The 20,671-nt window shown below is 36.1% G+C and overlaps 2 protein-coding genes across 6 annotated transcripts in view; both read right to left on the bottom strand.

Annotated features, from left to right (window-relative positions):
* XRN1 (5'-3' exoribonuclease 1) overlaps positions 1-8,610 on the bottom strand; it is a 39,262-nt gene extending 30,652 nt beyond the window's left edge. For all 5 annotated transcript variants that reach the window (XR_014318145.1, XM_082767614.1, XM_082767613.1 and 2 more), the window contains exons 1-9: positions 8,525-8,610; positions 6,085-6,317; positions 4,642-4,739; positions 4,186-4,295; positions 3,981-4,091; positions 3,671-3,753; positions 1,471-1,558; positions 1,192-1,360; positions 636-703 (exon numbers count right to left, since the gene is read on the bottom strand). Coding sequence is in view for 4 of the 5 variants with exons in the window: in XM_082767614.1 (XP_082623740.1) it covers positions 636-703; positions 1,192-1,360; positions 1,471-1,558; positions 3,671-3,753; positions 3,981-4,091; positions 4,186-4,295; positions 4,642-4,739; positions 6,085-6,317; positions 8,525-8,599 (1,035 nt within the window). In the remaining variant the exon portion in view is untranslated. The remainder of the gene's footprint in view (positions 1-635; positions 704-1,191; positions 1,361-1,470; positions 1,559-3,670; positions 3,754-3,980; positions 4,092-4,185; positions 4,296-4,641; positions 4,740-6,084; positions 6,318-8,524) is intronic.
* A 1,088-nt stretch (positions 8,611-9,698) lies between these two features.
* ATR (ATR checkpoint kinase) overlaps positions 9,699-20,671 on the bottom strand; it is a 40,302-nt gene continuing 29,329 nt past the window's right edge. Inside the window, exons 37-47 of the mRNA XM_082767184.1 lie at positions 20,343-20,440; positions 18,568-18,800; positions 17,629-17,763; positions 16,838-17,038; positions 16,388-16,531; positions 15,696-15,846; positions 14,747-14,903; positions 14,430-14,583; positions 13,307-13,458; positions 11,716-11,821; positions 9,699-10,299 (exon numbers count right to left, since the gene is read on the bottom strand). Of these exons, the coding sequence (XP_082623310.1) occupies positions 10,126-10,299; positions 11,716-11,821; positions 13,307-13,458; positions 14,430-14,583; positions 14,747-14,903; positions 15,696-15,846; positions 16,388-16,531; positions 16,838-17,038; positions 17,629-17,763; positions 18,568-18,800; positions 20,343-20,440 (1,705 nt within the window). The 3' untranslated portion in view covers positions 9,699-10,125. The remainder of the gene's footprint in view (positions 10,300-11,715; positions 11,822-13,306; positions 13,459-14,429; positions 14,584-14,746; positions 14,904-15,695; positions 15,847-16,387; positions 16,532-16,837; positions 17,039-17,628; positions 17,764-18,567; positions 18,801-20,342; positions 20,441-20,671) is intronic.

The raw sequence follows: 20,671 nt of genomic DNA, 5'->3' as shown, positions 1-20,671 counted from the left end.
CCTCCTTTAAAGCCCTTCATAAGGTTTTAACATTTCCATTTCTAGAGGCCCTATGCGTTTTTTAATCTCTAGGATGGATTAATGCAGTGGCACATAATAGGACATCTTCCTGAATGTCAGTTTGTTAATGAAGAATGTGGATGCCTGCCTCAGACGTACTAACACTTCATAGCTCTTTATGAGTAATGTTAATAACAAAACTTGCAAAAAAAAAAAAAAAACATACTGCTTTCCAAGGTCTTTGGACATGCCTTATGCCACAAAAGCCAAAAAAGTTAAAGTTCTGACCAGCAAGGAAGCAAAGCTGGCAACACACTTTGCCCAGTGTTGTCATTCATTCATCAATAATTGAGAACTATAATGCTACTGGTGAACCCTCATTTGACCTGAAGTGCTCAAAGATGCTGGCTATAAAGCCTAAACCCAATTATTCAAGCTTTCTCCTTTCAAGTTATGGTAAGATCAAACAACATCTAATTGGATCCCATGATAAAATAGCTTATGACACCACTTGTAAAACACAAGTTATTAAGCAGTTCATTAAGACATCAGCATAATGCATTTTAGGGCACTATATGGAATTCATATGTAACAGACTGAATCATTCTATGAAGCATAATTATGAAAGTACTTACATCTGACAATCTCATGAGATACTTCTCAAAGCGTTTTAAATTCAGATGCCCATTTTCATTTATGTAACCTATTGGGAAAAAAAGAGTATGTTTTTTTAAGTTAGCAATTTGAAAATTACAACCGAAATGTTGCATAGACAATAAATATAGTTTTTTAAACTATACTCAAATCTAACTACTACTGACAGTGATGTGTTCTATGGCAAGCCTACAGACTTATCATCTCTTAGAGGTCCTATAAAAAGTGGTATGAGATAACAGAGCTGAATTCAGTGATATTTTTGTTCTTTCCCATTTCTTACACTGGTTCTGTTTCATATTACTGAAAAGCCTGCAGTGAAGAGCTGTATTTTCAAACATAAAAATACTCATGGAGACAAGTGAAGTCTAAATAAGAAAAATAAATTGACCAGATTCAGTAAGGATTATCAACCACTATTGCTCAACTGGTAGGACAGTACATAAGTTTAACTCAACCTTTTGCTCTTACTCTGCCCTATAGCTCTCCCTTTGTTCAGACTTTAAAAATCAAACAAAAATCCCCAGAACTCCTTACCTCCCAGTTCTGGCAAGATAGCCATGTATGTTCTATAAAGTAGCGGCAGTGCATCATGATTAATGTGTAAATGAGGTAGATGAGGAATAAAATCATTGCCTACAAGGAAACCCATCAAGATCCAATCATCTATTATCTTTTCAATATCATATTCAAATGGAATCTTATCCTAAAAAAAAAAAAAAAAAAAAAAAAAAAAAGGTAACATTTTTATTATGAAGTTTTCATATAACCTTGCAGGATTTTTTTTCCTCCAATGACAGTTCCGTTAGAACTTACTTTTACTGGTGAAAATTCATAATCAATATATTCTCTCATCAGTGATAAGTGCAGTAAATGAAATGTGGTTTCCTCTGGTGCACATGCTCTGTAAATTATTCAAAAACATTGTCAGTTATTTATAAACACAGTTACAACATGAATATTTAAGAAGCCCAAGTTTATCTAAAAATAAGTAATCTGAGGATTATAACTTTGCAGGATCAAGTATATAAACATTTTTTTCCCTCTATTTTAAAATTAAACTGTTTTGAGTCAACCTATTCCACATTGCATTAAATACCTCTTAGGCAATTTGTTGTCCAAAGAGAGGGACAACCTAACCTTACTTTGCACCAAAACCAATGTACTTCTTAAGATATTGTAGGACTAGATCGAATACATGGAGTATGCAGATTCATGTCTAAACTGGCTGGGTTACGTACTCAGTCATTTGAAATACTTCTTTAAGAGAACACTGTGAAAACATGTTCCAAATGCATTATCTATTAGTGCCTTCAACACATGCTACTACTGCAAACAGAGGAAGACAAATATAATATTCATATATGGTTTAAAGCAGACGCCATGTATTCTTTTCTTTCCTTCTTTTTCTACCTTTATAAAACTAGTTTATATCTACTAAAGTTATGCCAAAATCAGTTAATACATACATGAAGAAATTAATGAGCGAAGAAACTTTGATGTATTTTAAATTTGTAGAGGACTATTTCACCTTGTAGATATTATAACTAGCTGGAACACCTCCAATGGCAAGCCAGCATAAACACCTGTATATTCACACACACACACACACACTTTATTTGGGCCAGAATCCTCTGAGAAACGTGTGTCACACACAAACTTAAACGAACAGTATTAAGACAAACTCTGAGCTACACTTGGCTGTGCAGAACTTCAGATCCAATTCTGTTTCTTTTAAACCTAATTTTCAAATTGGTATAAAGTAACTTTGGCAAATCCAGGTCGATGATTATTTCACCTGTCATTCGTCATATCACTGGATTTGAAAATCCCGATAAAACTGATTCCTCTCAATCAATTAACTGCTGATAGATATTAGTTTGTATCCTTTTTTAATATTTTCAAATTCCCAAGTGAAAACACTCTTTAAAGAAGTGACCATATTGACAGAAGGCAATTCCCGCAACTTCCTGAAGTGAACTCCTGTAATAAGCCATATTATCTAGACATCATAAAAATGCTACATCTAGTGCAATGCTTGAGGAAAAAATGGTACCAGGAGATCTTGCTTTTTCATTTTTTATTTAACTAATTCACTAAATGTTGTCACACTTCTATTATATTCTTCTATTAAAAACATGGGAAAGGGACCTCTTTCTTTAATTAGAATTAGCTCCTTTAAAACATTACACTGCTACATGCCAACACCATCAACATAACAAGGCAGAATTTATCAATTTAATTGAAAAGATGACTGCACAAGACTATGAAACACTTATTTCTGATGTTTATCACATCGTCCTTGGTAATAAAAACATGTATCATTTTTGCTAATGCATAAACCTAAAGAATTATACGACTTATTACTGTGTTATCCAAAAGCTTTATTATACCAAAAAGTGAGTATTTCTTGGTCCCTCCCACCTTTGCCTTGACCCACTGAATACATGTTTAAGGTTCTTCACAGAAGGAACCTACTCACAGAAATATCTACCAAAAATATTTTTTCTATTAATTCAGAATAACTCCATGCCCATGCACAATTCTGGAACAAAACACTTGATCCTGACTGATCATAACGCATGAGTCCGTTCAAATGAGCAAATCCAAAATAACAGCAACCAATCAGCCACTTTAGAACAGTTTATTTTAATAATTATTCCAGCCACTTACCTCATAGATAATTGAGTTTTAAAAATGTTTTTAATAAGAAGTGTGGAAAAAGCATCAGTACAGCCTAAGCTACCCCATTCAGAATATGAAGCAAGAAGCACAACACACCAAAGGCCTAAGGACTTTTTAATTAGCTGCCCTGACAACATACATTTTCTCACATAAACAAATTAAATCACAATTTAACAAGTTCATTTCTCTAAATTCACATATACTCTAACAAATAAACTAAGACTTGATTAATTTACCATGCAATCAACAAAGACAGTTTTAGTTACGTAGTACCTTTTATGATTTCATTTCATCTTATATAAAATTAAGAGTAAAGTTAAAAGCAGTTCACCTTTGAGATTTTTTACCACCAAATCTGACTTCTTCTCTTAAGAGCGCAAAGTGTGCCTCATGACTTGTTAATCCCAGCATAATCTATTACAAAGAGATATTAGAAAGGTCTTATTTCATTTTTTAAAACTTTTACACAAGATTTGAACAATATAAATAAATTTTGCTGTTCTGTTTCATTATAAATTCAAAACTTTGTAGGAATACAAAGTTACATGTTTGCTGAATAAAATTTTGGAACACTGTGCTTACAAACCACAGACATACATACTTTGAAAACTTCTGTTGTTTCTTATTTTAATTTCACATACCAAATCAGCATCTAAGCCATAGAGACAGTGTCTTGTGTTTGGATCATGATGGGGCTTTGCTTTTTCTGATCTGATGAACTCCATAATTTTATGCTCTCCTTCCCCTGGAGTCTGCATGGAGAAAATACACACATAAATAAATAAGCATATATATTTATTTCAAATAAAATTGTTATTTTGAAGAAAAATAAGAAAATGCAATGACCTCATGGCCTGATAAATAGACTGTTACTCCCTGCCAGGATTTGTCTGTAGAAATTTTCATATTGACGAAATATTTAAGATGTTCATGCAATCTAGCCATGAATTCAGTTCCTGAAAACAGAAACCCAAGTTAAACACAAAGCTTTTAATTAATCATTAAAAATTGCATTTACATATGTCAAGTATTTATAATAACAGATACAGATGCTGTAATAGAAAAGGCGTACAACTGTTTTTTAAAGACGTTTCTTTTTTTTTTTTTCCCCCATACCAACTTAAAAAATCCCTAGAACAAGACAGTAAATCAACAATATTAAAAGCTATTCAAACTTCCTGTAATTTCAAAAGAAAAGGCACTTATAGATAGGAAAATATTACCAAACTATAGGTTTAAAAAAATAAACACATTTAATGTTAAATTTAGACATTAATTTAAATAATTAACAAAATATCTTACCTGGTGTAATACAGTTGGAGTCAAATCTGGCTTCAGTAGGTAGAGTTTCTCCCTTTTCTAATGCCTTTTTTATTTTGTCCTCTGCCTCTTTTGCTGACCTGAAGCAAAACAGGGGTGGGAATAAGGGGTAGAGAAGGAATTACCATAACATATTTCTGAAAAAAAATATTTATTAGTTGATTTTTAAAGAATGTTTAAAAAAAATAAAGAAAAAAGAAAAAAGAGGGAGAGACACTTAACTCCTGAACAGAGCTTGAACTTGCTTCTGATAGAACTACAAGACCTACAAATAGCTTTTTTACCCAGTAATGACAATAATCCATCATTACTCAGATAAAATTAATATTTAGATTACCTAGAAGATAACTGAGTAACTCATCCTAAGAAAAGTAAAATAACATTGAGACAAAGGTAATTCTTGGGATCTATACATCTGAAAATGCAATCTCAGAACAGCAATGAGCAAAGCAGCAAGTCTGGAGTACCACAGAGGGGAGGGAGGTGTGAACTAACAACTGATTGCCACTGCTGGAGAAACAAACAAAATCACCCCAGTATTCTTTGTCAAGGATTCTACGCGCACTTCTAAAACAGAAAAATAGAAATCAATGTCTTGAAATGGTTTAATAGATTCTTCTCCTATACGGTTTAAAGACTTTACTTGTTCTCTCAATTCTGCTTCCCCCCCCCTTTTTTTTTTTTTTAATTTAGAACTCTAGATTTCTTAATTCCTTCCTTCTCCCGTCTTCTTTTTTCCTTAAAAACAGATAAGCAAACAACAAAACACCCTCCCTGGTTGAAAGTATTCTCTCTTGTCCCTTTCCTCCCCATGTGTTTGTCCCATTTCACTCAGTATCCCTGTATTGTCAGTCTCCAAACAACTTTCACATGTCCCAAAACATTAAATATTAATTTGTTAACACTGTATAATTTACTTGCAGCTGTACATTTGAGCTAGCTTGATAACAAGTATCCGCAGAAGCCAGAGATTTATTAGTTCCCAAACTTTCTCCTCTATGACTGGCAAAGAACAACCCATTGTAGTTACCCAAAAGGCCTCTCTAGCAATAGCATTCACAAGGAGCGAAGACTCTCATAAGTTATCAACCACCTGCAGACATCCTCATGAACTCCAGTGCAGATTTATTCCACTGAAAACTTCGTATTAAAAAAAAGTCTCCATTGTCCCCCACCCAAGCTTTGCACACACAGAGGAAGATCTGAGTAACAAGCACACTTTCCTTTCTGGAATGCTGATTGTACATATTAACCTTTTACAAGCAGCTACCTTCACTTAACTAAATATTAAAGCCACTGTCAAAGGCATGACTACTCACAATATATTTTATTTTTCATGGTATACGTTTAAGTAAATGTTTTTAGGTAAATGTTTATTAACCTGAAGACAGAGGTTAATAGAGAGAGAAGAACAAATATTCTCACCTAAAACGTCTTCCACGCTGCTGATTCATTTTTGCTCTTGGAGCTACACCATCAACTGCCATGAAGAAAACCTTCCTTGGCTTAATAATGCGAAACAGTACTTCCAAATAGTGAAAAATATCAGCAAAAATCTTATCTTCTGAGATTCTGAAGTGAACATCATCATCATTTGGATGTGAACACTGATGTATAATGCCATTCATGTCCAGGTACAAGTTGTCAAATTCTGGAATCTAAGCAAGCCGTAGTTAGTACCCAGTTGGGAACAGCTGAAGGAACGCAGTCACTGCACAATGCACAGCTGAGAATAATAAACTCTGGAAATGAACCGAGGTGGCAAGGCTTTCCCAGAACCTACATACACCAACATGCTGAGAGTATCTTGACTGGTTACAGGCTTCTCTGTGCTTTCATTCCATTATTAGGATTTTCCCGGTGAACCGATTCATATCCCATCCTGAACATTTTTGGCCCAGCAAAGGCAACACAATTCTAGAGATAGCTATGTTCTACATGGTACGAGGAGAAAATCCAAGTGATTCCATTTTGCATAGCTGCACTACAAAAACAATACAAACTACAAAACTGAGGATGCAGTTTCCAATATTATTTCAAAAGCAAAATCAGCCTTAGGGCTCTCTTAGTCAAACAGTTCCTACCGTGACCACTCCATGCTTAGCTATGATAATCGCTGTCTGTGAGTCTAGAGAACAGTAGTTATCACCAAAAGCAGTAGTTATCAGCAGTATCATCAACTTCTTTGTCATGAATTCCAAACTTATGGTTTACTGTTTGCCTAAGTCTCAGTTCTAGGGAGCTCTGTCCTGGCTTCATCTCATAGCCTTCTCTGGAGCAGCCCAACTTCACAAGCAACATTTAGAGCACAAACAACGTATGGCACAAAGGGGCCGTTAACTACCTTTCTGTTGCCAAAAGAACCAAATAAGCACAAGAGCAGTTTGCAATAAACAAATCGACTTTAATCCACCAGTATGACTGCTCATAAAAATTCTCCAGGGGCAGAACCTCCAGCCACCAGCAATAACTACTCTTTTGTTGTGCTCAGTGATCTTCGGTATAGTTAAACTCAGTAGCCATACTGCTCTCAGCTCGCTCAAAACTCAACTCATCAACGCAGGCACCACCTTTAAACAGGAACTGAGCAGGGCATTACACAGGCAGCATCATAAAGAGAGAAAAACTAAAACAGGATGTTGTGCTTTTGTATGGAAGCAACATATATATATATATATAGACATACACAGACATGTATGTATGAAAACAGATGGTCTAAGAAGCACAGACACAATACAATTGAAAAATAATTGTGCGTGTTTTACACAGAAATTGCCTTCTATTATTCTGTGTAGATTTTCTGTAATAGCAGACAGGAACAAAAAAAAAGATGTAGCTTAGACAGGTAGCCTACGCTGGGAAAAATTCTTATCAATGTAGACAGATGAGGCTGACATCATAGTTCAGCCAGCGCTCCTGCGTACAAATGGTAATAAACAGGACATCAGATATATGTTAGCAAAAATTACCATCTGATTCTGTTTGGCCAGAGCAGGAGGTGGTTGAAAGCAAACTTTCAGAGCACTGAAACACCCGAGACAGCAGTTACCTGCCAGAACAAATGTGGACAACCACCAGCCTGGTATCTCAAAACACCAAGATACACAGCTTCCAAAATAGTAGAGAACAAGCCTCACTGTCTTTTACACAAAATATACTAGCGAATACATTTGAAACAGTTTGAAGTCCTAACCTGGATGATAGTATGCATCAGGCTATACATTTGAGAGGTCTAGTAAAGATGAGGAAGAACGTAGATACACGTTACCATCCCAGTCTCGTGTCACAAACAGCCTAGGCATTTTTTTTCCTCTTTTATAAACAGTGAGTAGCCCACACAAGCAAGTTGCATCATCCAGCCTCCAGAAAGCCTGGCTACAGAGCGGCAGCACTGCCCTACTCACGGCTGAGTTGCGCTTTCATTTCTGAACAGCTCTGACAGGCTTTCAGAGGGGTGCCACCCCTGGGGGTACTCCCCTGGCTTGGGCAGGCACCTGCAGCCCCTTCAGCCGCCACAGCTCCTACCTGCACGCCCGTTTTCGGCCAGCAGCCCCGGCTTTCGGCCGCACGGCTGCAGACGAAGGCAGCCGAGCCTCACCCCAGCACAGGGGCCGCGGGGCAGCGGAAGGGCCCCCCCGGCGGCCGCCAGCCCCGCGCGGGCCGGGAGCGCTCCGCCAGCCGCCAGGCCGGCAGGGTGGGACCGACGGCCGGGCCCGCACCTCCCGCCCGGGGGCCCCCAGCGCCTTCCGGGCCCCCGCAGCGGCCCCCGAGCCCCGGCGGAGCACAGGGCGGCGCTGGGGCCCTGCCGGCGGCCCAGCCCCCCCGGGTGCCGCCCGGCCCCGACGCCCCGCGGCCGCCGCCTCACCTGGTGCTCCTTCAGCACCTGGCTGAGGCACGGGTACCGCTCCGACACCCAGCGGTAGAACTTGGGGACGCCCATGGCCCCCCCGCCCCGCGCCCCAACGCGCCCCGCCGCCGGCCCCGCTCCGCTTCCTTCCGGCGCGCCGCGCTGACAGCCCGCCCGCCCGCGCCATAGAGCGCCCCGCGGCGACCATAGAGTGCGCCGGGCAGAGCGGCCGCGCGTGACGTCGCGGCTGAGGGCGGGAGGTGGGCGGGGACGGCACGGGGGCCCCTCCGCGGCCGGCCGCTGCCCTCAGGGCCCTCTGCTGCCCCCGGCGGGGGGCGAGGCTCGGGGGCTGAGCCGTGAAAGGCAGCGCAGCGAGCGGGGAAGGCGGTGGGCTGCTGGAGGCCGTAACGGGTTTAGAACGGGACCTGTTAGATCTCCAGGGACCGGACTAACCCGGCATAAAAAAAACATTCAAACGTATTTTCCAAACGATGTGGAGTGAAAAATGACCGCCAGAGCCTAAAATCAGCATCACTGTGACCAAAAGGAACAATGCTGGCTCTTTCAAAACAGCAAGAGCACAAAAAAAGCACACTAACTTTCTAATGTGAAAACAGAGCCTCATCTTTCTTATTGTTCCCCTTCCATCCTTACACCTTGGAGGCACAGAGAATCAAGCAATACTGTACAGGAATAGCATATCCCTTCTGACCATAGGTACCTAGTCTGAAATGGAATCTGAAAAGAAATCACTCGTTATAGTTGCACTTTTCCAAGGGGATTGTGCAGAGCAAAAAGCTCTTGTCCAGAACTCTCAGGAGCCTGAATGTGTTTTGCAGCCACAGCTCCTATACCCTGCCTGCTGCAGCAGTGTCACAGCCATGTCACCATGTTCCAGTGTGTCATCAGCATGTTCCAACTCACCTCTTACTCCCATTTCCTTCAGGAGGGCTTGCTAGCACAGTAGGCAAGGGCTAACAAGAAACAATCTCAGAATACACTTTGTGAGTTTATTCATGATAGGCCTTGAGATCCTAAATATCACCCCTCCCTCCCAAAGACAAGGGACAACTTTTCAGACATTATGGCCACGTGGAACAGAGTCAAAAGGAAACCAAAAATCAAGTTGCACTGCTGAACAGAAATATACTTTTGAACTCTGAGTAGAAAAAGATGAAAGCACCCCTTTACATCATATCAGTATAAAATGTAATGTCAGATTTTCTAATCTACAAATGAACTAATGAAGAATGAGGAAATCTTTATAAAAATATACAGTATTTTAAAAATAGAGTGCACCTTTTCAACACTGAAAATATATTCAGAGTACATAAGAACCTAAGAAACTTGCAGACTTGTATAGTCCATTTAGCTGCTCATATGTACATTGTTTTTTGTACAAAAAAAACCAAATTGTAACATCTGACACATCTGCAAGCACATTCACAACATGCCTGCAAGCGTTCTGTATATTTTATGTAGATTTCAGATTGACCTTTAAGACTGTGCCACCGCTTACAATCACAAAACAAAAGTAACCAGTTATCACTGAGTAATACCCTCTGAAGAATATTACAACTTCATAAATTGTGATGGCATCTTTCCCAAATGAACAGATTTCACATATATGGAGCCCAGCCCATATACATTTGGCAGAGTAGATTGTCATCACTTGCTTCTTGAATAAGGTAATGAACATGCCCTTCAATAGATAAGGGTAATCCTTTTATTCTGTTTCTTGTCTTGATAACACCCTGTAGCCGTTGTTCTATATCAAGGACATGGGTTTTGGCCTAGAAACAAAGAAAAGGAAAAATAATTGAATATTGTTATTTTCCATGGTCTTCCACATCTTAAAATAAAACATCATTATTAGGATGTGTTTAAAATCTGTGTGTTAATTTAATACAAAACGTCTACACCAGTTAAAGGATAATTACTGTTTTAAAATCATTCTCCAAAATAGATACATTATTGGTCAAATTAGAGCTAGTGTCTTAAATTTTACAAATAAAGTTTGCCAGAAAAAAATGAGAAAGCTATGCAAAAGTATTTGAAAATGTTAGTATGTTTTATTTCATAGAATTCCTTCCAAATAAATAAATAAAAAATTGAATTTGCATTTATTTATTTATTTTTTTAAAGCCTTCTTTATTTTTATGTTTTAAAATTCTGGATAAAATTAAGGAAACCTACACTTTAGGCCAAAATTATGAGCAACTGAAAATGAAGTCTCATAACAGGTTGTGTTGAACAACTCAAAATGAACTGTTTTGAGGCTCAGTTAGAGTAGCTAGTTCATACCAATTATATTCAAATTTTCTTTTAAAGCTCAAGTATTATATTGCCATCTATCCAGAAAAACAGTTATGTATGTTAACTATGTGGGTGATCCTGTAACTAAATGAAAGGCTCTGTAGAAACAGCTTTGTTGGCAATTATTTGAAGATAAGATTTCATGTGCTCAAGTGAAGCTCAGGAATATAGCTTCAGTACAGTATTTTGTTTTTATCTTAGTTGCCCTGTTTGTCAGTGCATCATATGTTTTATGTGCTATTACACGTTTAGTCTTTTAAAACATTCCTTTTAAAGCCAAAAAAAAGTCAGACAAATCAGACGTTTTACAGAAGGGAAAGAGAATAAATACTACAGCTTGTACAAGCTATAGTTTGTATAAAAAATACAGTATTTGGCAGCAACTATGAAAGAAACAGTAATTAATATTTTCCAAGTACCCCATTCATATTATTGAATAAATAAGGGCCTTGTTGTATAAATGTCCACTCATGAAAAGCACCAAGTATGCCTGGAAAGGACATCTGGAGTCCTTTCCAAGTGTTACCATCACTGTTACTCTGGACAAGCATGCAAGAATTTTACAGAAAGAAAAAGCAGGAGCCTTTCCTATTCTGTTTTCTGTTGATGTCGTCCAAGATTTGGTAATACTAATGACAAAATTATGCATTGTGTTTTGCTTGATTCTTTAGCAGATAAATGATATTTTCTATCAATAAAAATAATAGTTATCCTTAAAAAGGATATAAAGAGACTAGCATTGAGATAATCCAGAGGAAACAACCAGAGTGATTTTCAAATCAAGGAAACAGAAAAATAAGAAATTTAAGATTTCAATTAGAAAATATGCAACTTGCAACCATAATGGATGCGTGCCATTTCAATACCTTAAGCTATGCTTGTTTTGAACTAACCTTTTCATTGACAACTTCTCCAGTTTCGTTCACCTGTGCTTTTGTGTTCCCTTTAACAGGCTTACTCCACTCCACAAGAGGATCATGGAGAAAAGTCTTTAAGACACTAAATAAATGCATTAAAGAAAAAAAATAGAAAGATAAAATACGCATTTTCTCTAATTGATTTTGACCAACACATACTTTTCAAAACAAGACTTTTTGTACCTACAAAACCAAAATATTGCTCTTTATCTTTTAACTTTCATATTCTGAAATGAGGGGGAAAAAGCTTTAACACAAAAAACAAGCATCTTTTTCCTTTTCATCTCTCTCCATGTCACTGCTATTAGTAATTTCATAAAGACTAATGCTTTGAGTGACTTTGAAACAAAACAGTTTGTTATTATGTATTTTATCAAATGATCTGTATTATTCTACACCAAGTTCTGTAACTAAAATACTAGATAGGCAAGATATTCCTAAGACAATTAAAAAAATGCTTTTATTATCTAGTCTTTGTAGATCTTTAACTACTCTTCCATTTGAACTTTTTATTTAAAGATGTAGGTCTTAGATCTTTTCTTCCCCCTTAAGACTTAAAAATCTGAGGATCTGAGGGTGAGCAATTTATTCATTGTTTTTGCCTTAAAACAAAGCTATTTGTTATACAGTAATATATTAAGACCTGCATCATAAACCTTCAACTTGTCATTTTATGCAATTATTTGAATAATTCAAGTGTTCCTATGCAGTTTTGTTTTCTTGTGAAATTAATCAGACCAAAACAATTCTGCTGTGGACATCAGTTCTTTCTGGAGTTCAGATCACCAGCTGAAGTTACTGTGGTTCACAGCCACTCATTAGTTGCAAATTAACTGCCTTTCCCAATGTTTCTGTGAAGATAACTGCACATTTACTTCTGATGAAATATTTCGTTAGCTACTATCACTTCCAACTGCTACTTATGTAGTCCTAAATGACTGCCTGAAATGAATTGGAAAGGACTGACCCTTTGTCAGCTGAAACATGGAAACAGTAAACCTTGTCAAAGAGATAATATGATCTTCACAGCTGATCAAAGCAGTTGTGACAATTCACTTGGGGACTTGCAAGTCCCATTTTTGCTGTTCCATCAGATATCAGAAAAGACCTGTGACCATATTCTAAAATTTATTCCCACTGTACACTGAAAAACATTGCATGATCTCTAAAGAATAAATGCAGAAAAGTGGTTTGAAATTATTATACAAGATGGGTACCTAAGCCAAATATTAGAACATTGATCACTGACTATCTCCTGGGACCTGAAAAATCCAGGATAAAAATGCATTTAACTCAGGAAGAACCAAGAAAACTACAAGATAAATGAAAAAAGGCAACTTCAGGAACGTGTACTAATTTTTAATATATAAGCATTATCTAGTTATAGTAGTAACAAAGCACTGAGTCTGAAGTTAGCGCTGAATATTTCTATTAGTTTATATTGAACTGTATGTTATGTTAAGACTGAGCTGCATGACAGCCATATGCTGCAACTAGCAGTTACTGTTTTAGATGTTTAGACTACAGAGAGCTTTTTCAGAGTTTATGGCAAAAACAGTTGCCGTACCTCATTAGAGGCTCCCTTTGATCACGCATAAGCCTCATTGTGACTTCACAAGCTCTTCGGAAGAGACCTTCTGTTCCCATTGGGCCCATTCCATGAACCATGTTATGAGTGAGACGAAAAGGAACAATCTCGGGAACTTCAAAAGTTTCTCCCTTTACATTGATTAAAAAAAAAAAAAAAAAAAAAAAAAAAAAGGTTTTGCTATCTGCATTTTAAAGCGTAGTAACATAAAGGTAACATTTGTGTTGTTCTAAGTTTTTTTTTTTTTTTTTTTTTTCCCCCCTGTCATTGCCTGTGGCAGATTCCTAAGTGAGAAGACATGTTTGGTCAGATCACAGCCCTATCTGTTAAAAGCAAATTACCATGAATAAAGGATAACCATGTCCAAATAATTTCTTTCATGCATTAATACACTTATGTTCTAAATATATAATTATGTTAATACACATATGTTCTAAATACATAACACAAATCTGTAGTCTGAAGCAAAATGCTAACTTTTATAATTCACAGGTTTGCTTAAAGCTATTTCCTTTTTTTTTTTTTTTTTTTTTCCCCGCTTAATTAAGGGCTATGTAGGACAACTTACTCTTACTGAAATGGAAGCAGGAGCAATTACCATCTCTACCTCAGTTATCTGTATTAAAAATGGCAAATGTGCCACACTAAAAGCATATTTTGCCAGAAATACTAAAACTCCATAACCCACTCAGGCCACAATTTTCTTGTTTATTTTTACAGAACCATAGGATTTTTTTGTGCTGAGTGTTAGAAACACAAAAACTTCACAGCAATAGAACTCTGCATGCAATAATTACAGCTTTGCTTAAAAAGTGGCAGTGGAGAAAGGAGAGTCATAAAATAAGAACACTAAAATTTGGGCTATTTCAGTGTATCCATAAGCTCATCTGATATCGGCATAATCAAAAAGTTGGCTTTCATTAGTGCAGTACACAAAACAATCACATATTCTTTACATGTTCCATACTTTTTGTTGGGTATAAATAAGAAAAAGTGAGAGACAGAACACAACACACATGTTAAAACAAAACAAGATATTAGGGTTTTATAACTTACATGCATGTAAAATAAAAACCAAGTTCAGCAAGGGGGCATTTCTCACCTTATTGAAAAGACAATTGAAATCCACATGCACGCATTCACCAGTCAAGGAATCAAAGAGGATGTTTTCACCATGACGGTCTCCTAGACCAAGTATGTAACCTACCATTGACATGACTGCAACAGAACGACAATAGGCTGACCTACTATTGTACCTGTGGGAGTAAGAATCAAATATATAAGTCAAAATCACCTCCTTGTCTGTCTTTATTCAACGGTATTGTTGATTCAACAGTATGTTTATCTTTTTTCCAACAGTATGTTTAGTGAAATAGATAAAGTAGATAATCTTGAGCTAGCCCAATCTCGGTCACTCACCACGAAGTAGGATCAGGGAATGTCCTAAGAAACCATTCATGAAAGACAGGAGGATGCCGGGGCAGAAGGACTTCTTTGAACATTTTCAGCTTTTCAGACAACGGTGCTGACTTTGGAAGCATATGCTGACGTAGTTCCTTTCCAGTCATATAGATACCTGTAAGAGACTTCCTCAATTAGGCAAAATAAATCCCCAGACATAAAACCTAATACTTACTATTTCAATATGATATTTTAGATAAGATAAAAATCTCCATAACAATGAATTAAATGATTAAATGGAAAATAACCCATAGATCATACTGTTGTCAGGGTGCTGGAAAGTAAATAAAAACCCATCATGTTAACTGAAACAGCAGACCAAGTACATCAACCCCTTTCACAAACAGAACAGAAAGCAAAAACAACTGATCAAATCTCAAGTCCATAGCCTTTTCTATTATTCAGTGCTGCACTTTTTTTTTTTTTCTTATAGAATGATGTGAATCATTTCAACAACAGTACCAGCAGCATGGGAACGTATTAAGATGATTATGCTATCAGTTCTCTCATTAGCAAGTTGTTTACTGCAAGCAACAATTCTCTTCCATTTAAGAGTGAAGGTATACCACACACAAGAATTATCCTACATTGCAGATAATTAAAGATACATGATTGAATCTTCCTAGAATTTAGTCTGCTTCCTTGCTGTTTGTATAATTTACTAATAAAGTTACAAATCCTTTAAAAATAAACAAAACACAACACCTAAGAATCACAGAATGGTTTAGGTTGGAAGGGACCTCTGGAGGTCATCCTGTCCAACCCTCATGCTCAAGCAGGGCCACCTACAGCAGGTTACCTCGGACCATGTCTAGGCTTTAACATCCTTCTCTTTCTCTGTTCTCCCATATCTCTCCCCCCCGGCACGTCTCTTTCTCTCTCTCTCTCTCTCTATTTCTATTTTTACCTTTCTCCTTATAAAGCTTTATCAGGATATTTCTTAAGCCAGCAGTATTGTTCACCCATTCAATTATGCCACATTCATCATTTAATGGAATAACTGCATAGGTTCGAATATGGAGTTCTCGCCTACGTGACTCTGCATCTTTTCTTAAGCACTATTGACAAAAAGAAAGTAGACATCAGATTAACAGATAACATAGGATGAAAATGTATAAATAACAAATGATTCATATTTATTTTCTAATCACATGATTTAGAATTTAAAATTCTGAGCTTCACTATCTGCAGCAGATTAAATACAAGTAAAATGCTCCTCTCTTTTCCATAGTAAATTAAGATGAGAATTTTAGGAATATTAGAAAATTTTGAACAGGAAATGAGAAACAACAGCAGGAAAGTCATTTACTGTAAACATATTTCCTGCATATTACTGCTGGAAGAAGCAATGATTTTAGTAAAATGTTTTATTGTTTTCCAAAGTCTGTAAAGAGTTACACATTATCAATTGGTATTGATTTCAGATGAAATAAAATATTTGGTGACAGTTTACATTTTCCTCCAGAATATTTAACTCAGGATTAGCTGCCAAGTTCCCTTTCCCCACCTCTCTTTTTTTCCTTCTTTATTATTAGACAGTTTAGCTTTATTTTAGTTTTATATTTTGGTCAGTAAATACAACATATCTGATTGTCTAACCTTATTAATAAGGGAATTGAATTCCATGAGCCGACAGTCTTTTCTTAGATCATCTTTAGGTTTACACATCATAATATAAGATTTCCCATCTGAACCTCTTAAGCTGATCTTTTTTGGCTTTTGAAGTGAAGCGAGAATTTCCACCTAAGGAAAGAAAAATGGTTTATTAACACCTGTATCAGATTACACAAAAATAAAACATCTACCATTAAATGACCAATTTAAGCAGTCACATTAATATCCTGTAGCACCATGGAAGTGCTAGTCTCAGGCCAAAACATGATCTAAGTACCAGGAGGCTATATCCTTTTCAGTTATTATGACAGAAGCAACTAATTTTCCATGAACATAATTACAAAGTTAGCCTTGATTTCTAGGGAACAAAGATTACCAACTGCAGCTACATTTATTTAACATGAAATTTAAATTAGGTGCCAATTAGAGGCTTACCGTATCATCAAAGCCTGCAATGTAGGCCCAGCATCCAGGAAAAGGATCATGGTTAGTATGTGAACCAGGAATTGAAGGAAGAGTTGGTATCATAACAGATTGCAAAGGAATGAGGATTTGACTAAATGTGTGGTCTTCTACTAATCTCTTAAGTGTTTTGAAATGAATATTCATGTTTAACGTTGAGCTGTTTCCATCAACCTTAAAAAAAAATTGTTGAAAAATTAAAAACAGGCACAGTCAGAATAACGCTATTTTGCTATTATTGATCTTTATGAACTAATATTTTTTGATTATCAGAAAAATGAGAAATTACACATGTAATGGGTGTGGTCTAAACAAAATATATATGACCTTTATGGCACACCTTTTTCACTCTGAATGTAAATACATGATAATTAAATAGTTTATTTAATTTTACCTCTATTGTGAAGATTGTATGTTCATGACCAACCTATTTTTATAGTTAAGCTCTGTAAAAGTTACTTAACAGAATCACATGAACTATGTACATATTGATTACATTTTGATTGATTATTGATAAACATATCATTAAAGGGTAAAATAATTGTAAGCCCGCACAGTATGAAATGTATTCTTATGTACTTAAAACATGTTCATTTATAACTATTTTATACTTTTAAAATATTTCTATTAGGAAACAAGTGACTACAATTTAACAGAAACTACACTAGTGTGATGAACTGGTTATTGCAAGCTATTAGAAGAAACTTTTATGAAACACCTGTAAATAAACCTATTTACATGTATTAATTTATTTTTGTAAGTACCGGTTTGTTGCATAGTTCTAACAGTTTATCTGTAAGGCGTGTTGCATCTCCAATAAATTTTCCCAAGGATTCCTTCATGTTGATGGCTTTGTTTAGAATTTCCTTGCATCTATTGACACGCATAGGGTATGAGGACTGAAAAATAAGCAAAGTTAAAATTTATGAAACAATCAAGTGATTAAAGATTACTAAAAGGACAGAAATATCACTAATAACAATAATATTATTTACTCCACTCACTGCTTGTAATATTTAATACCTGTAGGACAAAGTTCTCCAACTGAAATCTCATGCTTAAACTTACAAGTGCTCAAATGTGCTCTGTGTATGTGTTTGTGCATGCATGGGTGTGCGTCCATGTTCCTTTCTAAAACCATTCTGTGCAGATCCACAGCATAAAGGCTAATATTCAAGAATATAGGAATGTATTCTGAAAATTATTTCAACAGCCTGAAAAATAGAACGCACCATGCCTTCTAAATTGCTTTGAAATGATCCTATTACCAGGCAGTTTTAGGAGTAAGCTATATATTTAGTTAATTTTAGTCAAGGTAGAGGATTGAATATTTGATTATAAAACTAGAAGTATTATTACAATTTTAAAACAACCAAACCTATTGTCTGTAACTACTTAATTTGTCAGCTTTTTTTTTTTTTTTTTTTTTTTAAATCATTTAACTTTCCTTCCCAAATATATTGTACAATTCAGGATGTATGTTAGCATTCTTATTGATTCCATTTTTTTTCTGTAATTACATGAACTTCTGGCTACAATAAAACCTGCTTTGACAGCATGATACCCTGATCCATAGTGCTTTACTGCAGCAATTAAAACACTCAATTTTTTCTTATTAAGTAAAATAGGTTACATTCACATTTCTCTCTCATAAGAACAGTTTTACAAACTTAATAAAGGCATAGCTATACATATCAGGGTACCTTAGAGACAGCAGTCATCATCCACATTGCTTGCTGTGGGTAGGCTAAAAACACCTTAGCAACAATCACCATCAAAACAGCAAAGACTTCATCATGAGAGTGGCAGATGCGGGATATTAGCTGAGAAAAAGCTGTCAGAAACTGGTAAGGTGCCAAGTGATTTGTGTGCTCTGTAATCACCTTATTTATTTTTGCCAAATCATTTTTCATTTGAATACGCTCAGAACGACTCACTGAAAAAACACAAGACAACAACACTCTGTCACTTTTTTCACCTGAAACGTGAAGTCATTTACATCAAGCCTATGCAAACACATTTTGTTACTAATTTTCATTAGCCAAAAAAGCACAAAGGAAGAAGCAAAAAAAAAAGCCCTACTATAAAATTCTTTTTAACAGATTGTACAGTAACTTAAATATATATGCAATTTCACTAACCAGCATTACAGGAGGCATGACTGGAAATAAAATAAACAAGCACAGACAACAAGAATGTGGAAAAGACAATATAGCAAAAGCTCTCCATACATCTTTAAAATAAAACAAAACCACACCTCAAAAGAATACAAGATGTTAAAGTAAGGGCATAAAACGTATTTTTTTTTTTATATTTCTCTTTGAAATATTTGTAAACAAGTCTGTGTAGAGAAGAATATTTTAAACAACAGAAGCAAGACTTGGGCATAACAAAAGCAAGCATGTACTTGCTCATCAGTAACTACTGTTAAAAATATTCCGTTTTGAAACTGCAGTAAAAAGATTTATACCCAATTAAATACCACACAGAATAACTGATACTTCAGGTTGGGATATCACCACAGATTTTACTTGTTGTCCTGTGAGCAAATAGTTACAGTTGGTATTATAGACATTTACTATTCCTCTGAAGTGATGCCATGGCATGCTGTTGAATGACAACAAAAAACAACAATACAAAAGAAAGACACCAAACAAGAAAAACACTCCATAAAACACTCCATGTATTTCCCCAAGAAAAAAAAAAAAAAAAAAAAAGATTCCCGTATTTTTTAGTGGAGAGAAAATGAAGAAAGCCTTTAAAAGGAATGAGAACACCTGCTCTCATCTCCACCCTTGCACCTGAGGATCAAGCATGAATATCATCAGAGAAAAATGCATCTGATGTGACTGCAACCACATTCAGCTGACCTATGTGCTATGTGTACAGAACCAGGGTAAGATCAAAGAGCCACACTTGTCTGTCTGCTTCACTGCAGACCTGCAGGAAATGTTTGCAATTTTCATTTGGTCAAAAACTTGCAAACAAAATACATCCATGGTAGTAGTTTCACATATCTGGACATTACTTACAGAAATCTTTTCTTCCCCATTTTAACTTGGGTAAAATGCCTTCAACAATTGGAACCAAGGCAAATTGGGGAAAAAAGCCCCAAAGCCTTTACTGTAGCAAGTGAATACAAAAACACTACACATTGCTCATAAGAAGGCAGCTTAGAAATGGTGACTGGTTTCAATACAAAGATTTCCTCTAAATCTGTTTATTGACTTAAGTATTCTGAGGAATAATTCTTTCTCATTACATAACCAAAAAAAAGTTTTGAGCATTTTAAACTAATTAATACTGTCCTGTGCATTAACATTCCATAATTTCAAAAAGAAAACCACAACTGTTTCATGTTTCTACATAACCCAGACAGTAAGTCTAAACAAAACTGTAAAAATACTTCACTGCTCTTTCAATCATCTATGCAAAAGCAAAACAGATGGAATATGCACGGGAAAAAAAAGTGTTCTACCTTTATCACATTCATATGCTTTTGCTCCAAAGTCCAGCCATAAAGAAAGCATTCTTGGCATTGACTGATAGATGAATTGGTTTCCATATTGTAGAGACCTATAATTACACGTTGAAATCACAGCATGTTAGTGATATATATTAGAAGCATTAGAAACTTACTTTAAAGTTATATCCTTACTTGTTTCACATGCCATCCTGTACTAGAAATTTATGTTCAGTGTTTTAACACATCTGCAACAACTAAAAGCTTACTAATAGCTAGGGTTCTGTTTTACATTAATCAAAATTGCAGATGAATAGTTAGCTTACTGTCCTACATACTCAGGA

This window comes from Aythya marila, assembly GCF_965140915.1.
Source record: "Aythya marila genome assembly, chromosome: 9".
Classification (NCBI taxonomy): domain Eukaryota; kingdom Metazoa; phylum Chordata; class Aves; order Anseriformes; family Anatidae; genus Aythya; species Aythya marila.
This window is presented reverse-complemented; position numbering and strand designations above follow the sequence as displayed.